Source organism: Arachis duranensis, chromosome 8 (genome assembly GCF_000817695.3).
Source record: "Arachis duranensis cultivar V14167 chromosome 8, aradu.V14167.gnm2.J7QH, whole genome shotgun sequence".
NCBI classification, from domain to species: Eukaryota; Viridiplantae; Streptophyta; class Magnoliopsida; order Fabales; family Fabaceae; genus Arachis; species Arachis duranensis.
The window spans coordinates 11,728,579-11,740,173 of record NC_029779.3 but is presented as its reverse complement, the minus strand read 5'-3'; the positions used below and the strand labels follow the sequence as shown (position 1 = coordinate 11,740,173).

Genomic DNA, 11,595 nt, shown 5'->3' with positions numbered 1-11,595 from the left:
AGAAGAAGTGTAGGCGAAGAGATAGTCGATACATAAGGTCTTGGGATATCTAGTCCAACATCAAGAAGGCAATTTTTCCGCTGAGGTTGCTGTAGAGCTGGCTTTTTTGGGCAGTACACTGGACTCGTCCCGCGCAGGGCCATTTTCATATGGTAATCACGACCCACAATAAAAATTTTGAATTCCAAACAATGTTCTTAGATACATTTGCATTTAAGTTGGTTTAGTACTTTATGCTTATTTTCTTCAAGTTAAGCATTCTTACCTTATTTTGGATGATGTTATGACAATCTCATTATATATGTTATGTTTGCATATATTTAGTTTGGTTTGTTATGTTATTTAACTATTTTACTTGCTTGCAATTTTTTTAAATTAATTGAAAAAAATTAAAACTTAATAAACAGACGTTTTTAAAAGAGGCAAAATAATAAAAAAATCTAAAATTTTAATGGGAATTTTGAATTTGGCGGCGGTTAAAAACTATCGCAAAACAGTTATATTGTCTATCTTTTTTATATTTAGCGGCGGTTATCAGCCACCACAAAATGGTTTTGTTTTCAAATCACTAGCATTTAGCGGAGGTTGCAAACCACCGCAAAATTGGAAATATCATTTTTCACCCTCATACTGTGGCAGGTAATAACCGCCGCGAAACTAATTCCCATTTTGCGGCGGTTTTTCTTGCGGTTGAAAAAAACCGCCGCTAACTGTTTGCCTGTGCCCCATCTTCTGGCGTTTAATTAATCGCTGCGAAATATTTTGCGGCGGTTCAAAACTACCACAAAACGGCTCCATAAACCGCCGCTATCTATCGGAATTGTTGTAGTGAAAAACACATCCAAATCAATTTTGGATCAGAAGTTCTACGATAATATATAAGGATAACGATAACAATAATAATGATAACGATGATAATAACGATGATAATGATAACAACGAACGTATAAGAAGACGATGATGACTATAACGATGATGATCATGATGATGAAGATAATGAAGGAGAAGGAGGAAAACGAAGGAGAAGAAGAAATTCCAATGAGAAAACAAGGAGAAAGTGGTATTGGTGACGACGATAACGAAAGAGAAAAATAACGAAAAAGAAGAAGAAGAAGAATGTGCGCGCATGAGTGTAAATTACTTGTTTTATTAAATGACTTATATGTAGAAATTAATTATAAATATTAATCATCAATGAAGGGAAGCCTCAGTAAATCAAAATTTGACACCAAAGATAATAATTTTCACTAAATTAAAATTAAAATTAAAATTGGTTTACACTTTAAATTTTTAGAAATCCATTCAAATCACACACACAACATGGGACAAATTAACTTATGACACAAAAACAGTGAATTTTTCGAAGAAACATCCGCATAAATGAGAAAAATAAATAATTATAAAGATGATCAAAATTTTAGGAAGAATAAAAATCATATTTATAAAGATTATGAAAAATAAATGAGAAAATAATTAAGGATATATATTTGCCTCTTTATAAAAAAATTTAGTCCTTCTTCTTAAATATTATAAATACTAATCCTTCTTAATAATGTTAGTATTAAAAGTCTTTTTTAATAATTAAATTTTTCTAACGGTCTTTTAGAATAATTTTTTCAATTTTTTTTAAATTATAGTTTCGTTGACTCCTTTAAAAAAGTATCAAAATTTCTCAAATTACTCATATACCTCTCATTATCTTTAACTTCCACCTCCTTATCTTCCAAAGCCACCAGACATTATTATTAGGAATAACAATACTATTCGAATATGTGTGTATCTACTTCATTCCTATCGGATTAAGGCAGATAATTACCCATCTCAGTGCAACAAGATGGAATCTTGGGCGGGACAATTTAATTTTTTATTTAAATTTATGTTATATATGTAACGATAGTTATATTAAATTTTGAATTTAATTTTATTTGTTGGATTTTAATAATTATAGGGGTGGAGTAGGTACTTGCAAAAACAGGTTATGGTTTAACTTTTTACTACATGTGGGTAGAAATGAGACAGGTTCTATGAGAATTATTGTAAGACGGGACAAAATTGGGTAAAGCAAAAATTTACCCCTATCTGTCCCATTGCTATACATCATCCTCCCTCCACTTCTATGGTCACATCTATCTCCATTCTCCACCTTCGAGCTCGACACTCGCCAGATATGACTCTGCCACTATCATGCCATTCTTTCTCTGCCTCTTTCCACATCCACTTTTAATGTCACTTTTTAGTTTTTTCTCTGCCACATTTTGCACTTCTACCTTCATGATCTTATACCATTTTCTTGAATCTCTAATACACTGAATGCTTTCCATTCCTCCATTTTACCTCTTTCCTTCTATGATGTCATTATGTGTGTCCCTCTCTTCTGTTGTTGTCTACCACGAATTTTTCTCTCATCCGTACATCAACCACTGTTGTGTCCCCTCTTTTTTCATTTTTCACTCTTGTGATGTTTATCTATCTGCTCTCCACATTCACATTGTCCACCTCTGCACTACACCGCCACAATGTTGTCTCCTGCTATACACCGTTGTGTTATCTGTAACACCTTACCACACAGAACTTTATGCTTAAGTCATAAAATAGGAGTGGTGTGGTATTACGACATCTAAAACAAGATATATCTACGTATAATAATTGAAAGAATGTAATATACAAGGAGCCTTGAAGGATAAGTAAAGCAAAATAGGAAAATTAAAAGCACAACGCTCAGGAATAGAGTTTACTTGCATACGAAGAAAGCATAAGCATATGTAAATATACATAAACAATAAGATCAGGAGGTCAAGAGTACGAAATAATCAAGCTCCGAACTCAACCTACGAAGCTAAGGATGGTCGGAGAATATTTACATACATACATATAAAGTCCATAACCCAATATACACAAAAGAAACCTTAGTTCTCCATAAACCTCTATGAGATGCAAAAGTAAATCAAGTTTATAAGGAGAGTTCTACATACATGGATATATCAAAACAAAAAAAAGTAATATCCCAAAAGCCCCACTTCGCTGTAGAAAACTCCAGACACCTAGTGAGGTGCCTCTTGACTTGCATCTAAAAAATACAAATATCCGTATGGAATGAGAACCGGAGGTTCTCAGCATGATAATGGTGCCGCATACATAAGATATAAGGCCTTGGAAAAGTCAAATGCAATCCTAGAACTCTGACACTCAGATTCGAAACTTAAAATAATACTTAAACCATAAGTTAGGGTAAGTCATCTAAGGCATCTAGATTCTAACTCAACTCTAATCTTAATCCCTCAATTTTTGCCTTCCTCCAATCCTCCAAAATCTGGTGAAACCATACAAACAAATGAACAGACAAAGACAAGCACAAGTAGAGTACAGTTAATGCAGATAGCAAGTATGGAAATTAAACATGGTGATTCACAAAGGCAAGCCCAATTAATGCACAATCAAACAAAACAAACATATGCATATGATGTATGCCTACCCTATGGCTGTTGATATCAACTGTCGGTTGCATAGCCAGTCCGACATGTCCTGGTAGCTAACCGTGGATAGTCCCTCTGTACGCGCATCCCCAAGCTCAAAAACCAACCATGGGAAGAATCCCAAGCTGACATGGGGGGAGGGGGGACAACACCCCAAGCTCAATAATATCCAGGGGAAGAATCCCAAGCTAACACGGGGGAGATAACACCCCATGCTCAAATTATATATATGCATACCCATAGGAGAACCCAGGGAGTTAAAGTGCCCAGTCACATCTTACGTACAGGGGGTCAACGAATGTCTCAATAATATTCAATCATAATTATGTTTCATCATTTATTCATTCATTAGCTTATATATGCATCTCCGGAATACTTGCAACATTACCGCACATTCTCAATAAATCGTAATCATTTAATAATCAGTCATATTTTATTCTTCTCCATATTGCCTTATTCTCTTAATGGGCTCATATATTACTTTCATCATCTTATCAACTCAGGTACCATCTCTTCTAACCACAAATTATATTTTTAAAATCTTTCTTTAATCCCAAATTAACTACTTCTCCATAGCTTAACTTCTTCACTACACTTACAACTAAGGTTTAGGATCTTAGAGAGTAAAAATAGAGGTTTAGAGGTTCGACATTAGGTTCTAAAATATAAAATTCACTTTGATGAAAACAGGAGTCCCGCGTACGTATGCACCTGCTCGTGTACGCGAGACACCAAACCCGAAGGGAATGGTCGCATCGCGTGTAGGTGGTCGCGTACGCGAATTCTACAAATTGGCTAAGTGTTGTAGAATTTCAGTTTTGCATACCAAACTTCCGACGTGCATGACTTTTTTGTTTTAAAATAATTTTCATCTGTTGGTGTAAACTTCATGGACCCAGTTTTCATATGAAATAGGTTTGAAAAATTTTGGGGGTTCGAAAGCTAAGTTATGGCTCGCCGAAGTTCGGCCAAAAATCAGATTTTCACAAAATCCATCAAACCTCTATTTTCACAAAAGAATAACTCATTAACCATATTAACACAACAATACCCTGCACCAAAACATACCAAAACACAGCCAACATAACTCCCCACTCTACCACCACCAATCATACCTCATTTTAAATATTCTCAATTCCAAAAATTCTCAAATTATAACAACACAATCATCAACATCACATGCCCACATATAATATTCTTGTCCATTACCATCAATCTTATTATTCATCAGTCTTTCTTACCAAACCAACAATCCACACCCAACATGACATTATACATCAATGAAACATCAATAATGATTCATGTTCATAATTTTCACTACATCATCAACTATCAACCCATTATCATACTAATTCAACATCCATCATAAACTTTACTAAGCATTTAACACAACCATACAATTTTAACCTATCCTACAATTCCAACCTATCCTATGGTCACCTAACCTAAGTTTTCACAAGAAATTATATATTAAATATAAGAAACCAAAACCATACATTGACAGATTTCTCTCTTAAGTCAAAGGCACCACAAGTTGGCATAAAACCCAACCCCAGGGTTCTCAATCTTCAAGCTAACAGCACCCAAGGCTCCACCAAGCATCCAACATTCACAATTAAGCTCCAATTCACATATATGCACTACCTAATTCACATTGTCACATCCAAGTATACCAATTTAATACTCAATCACAATAAACAAAGAAATCTACTAGGGTTCAAGATTTCTCACCTTATCCAAGCACCAATGGGACAAGATTAAACGTTTTTCTCAAGCTATCTTGACTATAAACACCAAAATCATCAAATTTCAATACCTCAAAGGCTCTAACTTTTGAAAATTAGAAGAAGGTGAGGTTGAGAGTAAAATGAGAGTTCCTTACCAAATTATGCACTAGACTTTGTAGAGCTTGACACTGCGGTTGCGTAGCCGTAAACGGTACGGCGATCGAAATTCGGAGTGAGAAGTTATGGGAATTTGAATGGAGGACAAGGGTTTTAGTTTCTTCCCCAAGCTCTTCCCCTTTTTTGCTGAATTTCAGCGTTCCTTGCATGAATGGGGAGAGAGAATGAGCTGAGCTCATTAAGTGGAATGGGTTGGTTAGGTCTACGGGTCCGGTTTGACCGATTAGGCTCATTCGGCCCAATTTTAGATCAAATTTTTTAAAATTAGTATCAAAATTTTTATTTTAATTAGTTCTATCTCATAAAATTATAAAATTCATATTTTTAATTTCTTTTATTAAAAATTAATTTATTGACTAATTATTTACTAATTTTACGGAATTTACATTATCTACCTCTACAACTTTTTTCTTTGCTTGGTGCTTTTTGTTCTTTTATTTTATTGGTTTTTCTATTTTTTAATTTATATGGAGATTTTATTTTAGTGCTGAATAATTAGAGTAAGGCATTATTGATGCTGAATGATTATGTAGTTTGTAGAAGAACATCATTTAATTTTTTTTTAATTTTAAAATTGATCCATTTATTTATAATTAATTAGTTGATGTTATTGATGGTGAGGAATTATGAAAATTGGGACGATGAGTTTCAAATGTGATTTGGGGTTGATAGGGTTGGTTGTTGTGGGTGGAGATGAATGTAAAGGGAATAAGGGATAGTGGTGATGAATGGTGGTTATGTGGTGGGGTTGGGTTAGGGTGGCGGTAATAGTGGATTGGATGAGGTGGAGGTAGGGTTTGAAAATGATAGAAAAGATACGGGGTAGTTTTGAAATTTTGAGTGATTTTTAAAAAAAAAATTAACGAAAATTTAGTGTTTAAATATTTTTGTTAAAAGAACTTCATCTTTTATTAGTATAACGTCAGTTTCATTTTTTATGGATAGTATTATTAGTTGTTTGAACATTCATAAATAAAAATAGTAGTTTATCCTATACAAAAATATATAAAAAAAAACTTGTTGAATCGTATCAACAGTCAAAGTATTCAATCGACAATCTCTTTGAGCTAAGTTTTTTAAATAAAAACATACATAGTACTCATTGTTAATATTAAAATAATAAAATCAATGAGTAACAATTTTATTGTTTTTAAAGTATAACAATTATTCAATAATAGTAATATCTTATAATATATTAAATTAAAATATTTATATTAAAATTTTATTTTTTCAAAATGTTTTATTTAAATAATATTAGCAGTTAAATTTATAGATATTTTTTTATAATATATAAGTAAAATTTTTAAATTCTTTTATTCTTATATTAAAACCGATTTGAATAAGTACAATTTTAACATTAAATAAAATTTGTCTTTGAATATCATTTCTATTATCATAACAAAAGAAACAATTATGTAGAATTTTTTTTTTTGTTAAAATTTACTTAAAAATTTTTCTATTATAGCATCATATTTATTATTAAAATCAAAATAATATGACTAACATTGTTATCTGTTAAAACTTATAATTAACATATTTTTGTCTATTTTTAAATTAAAATAGATGCATTTAATTTGTACCATAAAACAGTTTTATATTTTTTTGGTAGTTTAAACACCAATTAAATCGCTAAAGATAAGATGAATATCCAATTGATACATAATATCTTATTTTAATTCTTGTGAAATAATAGAAAAAAATTTATATTTAAAGTCTTAAATTATCTATACGCATGATAATATAACAAAAGTTTTTCTTCTTTCAAACCAAAAAAAAAAAACTTTTGTTATATAGACACAAGTAGTTTTAAATTGAATTTTCAAAACTGAAAGCAAACAAATAAAAATAATTTTAGAATTCCTTCCTATCTTAATTTAATTAGTCAATTATAATTGAATTTTTAAAACTTTTTTCATGTTTCTTTAATTTGATTTGCATATAAAGGTGTTTTAATATGTATTATAACTAATTTTAAAAAAAATTAAATATTTAAATTAATCCGAAATCTTGATTCTATGAGTTATCATATGAAATTATATACTTAATGAATAGACATCTCATTAAATTAATTATAAAAATGTAACTAGAAATACAATCATTATTCCATACTTTAAATTACAAAAATTAATTATATCTCATCATAATTTTATTAACCCAAATAACTCTTTATATCTAATCTACTGTATTTATGCCTAAATAAATGTACAAATAAATGTATAAAATTATACATGTAATTTACTCTAATTAAAATAAAAAAGAAAAGTAAAGGAAAAAGCTCGCCTACAAACAAAAGGAATTAGTGATTGAAAAGCAAAAAAGTTTTATAGAAAAGAACGGTATAAATAATAGAAATGATCAAATGATAACAATTAATTATACATCAATAATGTTAACATTAGTTTAGTTTAAATATAGTCAATAATATAATAACATAAACACATACTTAAAATAAAAGAATGAATTAGTGAATATAAGATATCATAAGTGGTAGCAAAAAAATTAACATTTTTTTCTTTTGTATTTTGGTTGAATATAAAAGTAAAATAATAATATAATATTAGAGTTTATGTTATTCTCTTTGTCGTAGTTTCATTTTTTTACATTATAGGGTCAAAGTCAAATAAAAAATTGTTTTAGGAAAGAGTAGAATTAGATTAAAAGTAAATATTTTTACTAAATTAAGAATGGTCATGTGCATTGCACATAATAAGTTTTTATTGGTAATTTTTTTATTATAAAAGAAATTTTTATTTACTATTCACCAAAACATCATTCTTTCCCTTAATATTATTTGTCAAATAATATTTTTTGGTTTCGTATGCTTGGTTGATATGGATAAGTCACAGATGTGATTTGATTGGTGGTAGAAAAAAAATCAAAAAAATCAAAGAAAAAACCATTAAAAAGAGCCATAAAATTGTTGAAATATTGTAAATATACTAATTTAATTTTTTATCAAAATAAAACACATTTCTATACATGTGGAAACTTAAAATTTCTCAAAATTTTATAAAAGAGAACAAATCTAATAATTATTGCTTTAGTTGATTGACATTCTATTTTCGATATTATTCTCAATATGATAATAAATAAATGACTCAATTGAACAACATAAATTATGGGGTAAAAAATTCAAATAAACCAAACTGAGAAGTTTATTACCTAAATCAGTCAAAATAAAAATTTTTTCAGCAATCCACCAATGACCATTTAAATATAATTCGAATCAACATGATTCAAACTACAAATGCATGTAATTCGAAACAATTTGCTTCGAATTACGTATGAATGAATATGCATGTAATTCGAATCAAGTAGAATCGAATTAGAGAAGGTAAATCGAATCGACTCGATTCAAATTAGTAGGCTCACGTGACTCTATGGAGTTCGAATCAAATTGATTCAAATTATTCAATGTTGGTGACACTAGATAGTTCGAATTAAGTTGATTCGAATTACTAGTGAGTTGCCTATATAAGGAGTTTGAACCAAACTCATTCGAATCAGTTACCCTTCCTCATACCCCCACCAAATCCCAGAGAAAACGACCCAGAATCTGTTCGACAAAGACTCGAGAGGCAGATTGACGCCATGGGGGACAATCCGGGAAGGCTGTATCGTTTGGATGGAGTCGCTCACATCACCGGGGTGATCAACGACGAGGTTAGTGGTTTTTAATAGTGGTATATGTTTAGTGGTTTTTGTTGTTACCATATGTTAGTGGTTTATTAAAGTGGTATTGCTAGTGGTTTATTAAAGTGGTATTTCTAGTGGTTTATATAAGAGGTTTTGCATGCGGTTTTGTATAGTGGTTTTCTATGCGGTTTTGTTGATGGTTTTTGTTAGCGGTTTACGTAGGTGATTTTTGTAGTTGTTAATTTGAGTGGTTTTGGACGGCGGTTTATGTAAGTGGAGTTGCCCATGATTTATGAGAGATAAGGATTGAAATACAAATAAAATTTTAATTTAATTTACACAAAAATAAAATTGAAATCAATTAATTAAAATATAGGTACTTTAAGTGTAAAATATTATTAAAATTTCAGTATCTCAAAACAAATGCTACCTAATATATCTTCATTTTTAACTAGTGCTGACAAGGTGGGAGAGAAAGAATGACCACGACTCAATATTCTCACCCTCGACTAGTGCGAATGCAACAGGGAGTATATTGGAGTTCCCGTCCTGTGCAATCGCAACAAGCAGAGTACCCCCCATACTTGCCATATAGATGGGTCCCATCAATACTCACTAACGGCTTGCAATGACAAAATGCCTCGATACACGGTGGAAAAGTCCAGAACAGTCTGTGAAAATAAGCCTGAGATTTGTTCAGCTGTCCCCCAACACAAACAGGGCTAGTTCGAAGAACTGCAATAGAACCAGGCATGGTCAGCTGCACTCCTAACACCCACCTTGGGATTTCGTTGTAAGACTCATCCCAGTCACCATAAATGAGCGCAACAGCCTTCTGCTTCGCCATCCAGACCCTCCTGTACGTAGGCCTGAACCCATAGTATGAGGCAGTCGCATTTAGGAGCACCTTGATGCTGACGGATGCATCGGCTCTAACCATGGGCATAATGAATATCGATATCACATGATAATCCAAACTCCTGTGATCGCTGGAGATAGAGCTGGCCAGACAAGTATGTGGTCCATTGTACCGTTTGACCTCCCAAATGCCCTTGCGCTGCGGGAGACTCAGCCGAATCAACCATGTGCACCCATTCCCGAACTGAGAACACTTGCCAACATAACGGCGATAATTAGACTCCACTACCTTCTACTGTATACCTCGACGGATGCTGTAAGTCTTCACACTTAATAGGGCATCCTCCTTATCCTGAAATTGCTGACCAACCTGGAACTCTGCCATACCAGTTGACCCTTCTGCATCTCTAGCACCAAATCCAGCAGGCTCCCCAGGTACCCCAGCCTGCCTCATGGCCTCCAGGTCCAAAGATGAAAAATATGGAGGGTACTGCTGTTTGCCAGAGCTAGAACCACCACCCGCACCGGCAAGCTCACTCGCTCCAATATCATCGCCACTGTCATCAGCAATCATATCTGGCTCGACATCATCGTCCTCTAGATCATTAAACAATCCATCTCCAGCCCCAGCCCGTGCAGCACAGTGTACAGAGGTAGGTAGAAGTTCCGCTGTTCCAACCTCGTCGCCAACACTGCCGTTGAGATCAACAGCGAACGAATGGGAGGCGACAGGCGGGGCGGGTGGCTCGTACGCAGGGACTGAGGAAGATACAACGGCAGGTCTTGAGCTAGAACCAATAACCGTCGCTAAAGTGTTGGTATTCCAGTTCGAACCCCCAAGCTGGACACCACATCAACCAGCTTTGCCAACAGCTCCGGTGTCCGCACTTCGGGAAACTGCCGTCGACAAAGAAACATGACCTGCAAGTCCTCATCACTCCCGATCGTGAAACAATCATACTTCACGCTATCTTGGAGCACCGTGATTGGAATGCGATAGAAAAACTTCTTAACCCTTTTTCACACCATCCAGACCAAGTTTCAGCAGTACCGACCTAGCAAGGTCAACATAGGTCGTCGTAGAACTCACGATAATACAGACAGAATCCTTATCGGTGAACTTCACACCGGACCGAGTTTTTCTCTTAATCGATCCCTTGTGGTGAACCAATACTATAAAAATGTCCTCACGAGCCATGTGACCCCTCAATAATGAGAGCAAATCACGTTCATCACATATATATACAGGTCTGAAACACACTAATTCGAAACAACATAATTCGCACTATATATACATAATTCGAATCAACTCAACTCGAATTAAAGTTTGGTTCTTGTTCCTTAGTAATTCGAATCGACCTAATTCGAATTGTGTATAGGTCATTTTTTCTACTAGTTCGAATCGAGTAGATTCGATTTAGCTATGCATAATTCGAACCATGTTCATTCAAATTACATGCATATCCGTTCAAAGATAATTCGAAGCAAGTTGTTTCGAATTACATGCATTGGTAGTTCGAATCATGTTGATTCGAATTATATTAAAATTGTCATTGGTGGATTGCTAAAAAAATTTTTGTTTTGGCTGATTTGGGTAATAAACTTCTCAACTTGGTTTATTTGGGTTTTTTACCCTATATTATGTTACAAATTATTATATTAATACTAAAAATAATTAATTTAGATAGTTTGATATTTATCCTAATTAAATTAAGTAACTGATA

General features: G+C 33.0%; 1 protein-coding gene across 1 annotated transcript; it reads right to left on the bottom strand.

Annotated features, from left to right (window-relative positions):
- Positions 1-9,512: 9,512 nt before the first annotated feature.
- LOC107460749 (uncharacterized) lies at positions 9,513-11,069 on the bottom strand. The gene is made up of 4 exons (XM_016079136.1): positions 10,898-11,069; positions 10,730-10,792; positions 10,242-10,630; positions 9,513-10,115 (listed from the first exon to the last, which is right to left on the bottom strand). The coding sequence occupies exons 1-4, from the start codon at positions 11,067-11,069 to the stop codon at positions 9,513-9,515; spliced, it is 1,227 nt and encodes a 408-aa protein (XP_015934622.1).
- Positions 11,070-11,595: the final 526 nt, after the last annotated feature.

Coding starts and splice junctions, on each gene's coding strand:
- LOC107460749 (XM_016079136.1), bottom strand. CDS start 11,069: ATGGCTCGTGAGGACATTTTTATAGTATTGGTTCACCACAAGGGATCG. Junction 10,631..10,729: donor CGGAGCTGTTGGCAAAGCTG/GTTGATGTGGTG, acceptor TATCTTCCTCAG/TCCCTGCGTACGAGCCACCC. Junction 10,116..10,241: donor CTGGTATGGCAGAGTTCCAG/GTTGGTCAGCAA, acceptor AAGTGTTCTCAG/TTCGGGAATGGGTGCACATG.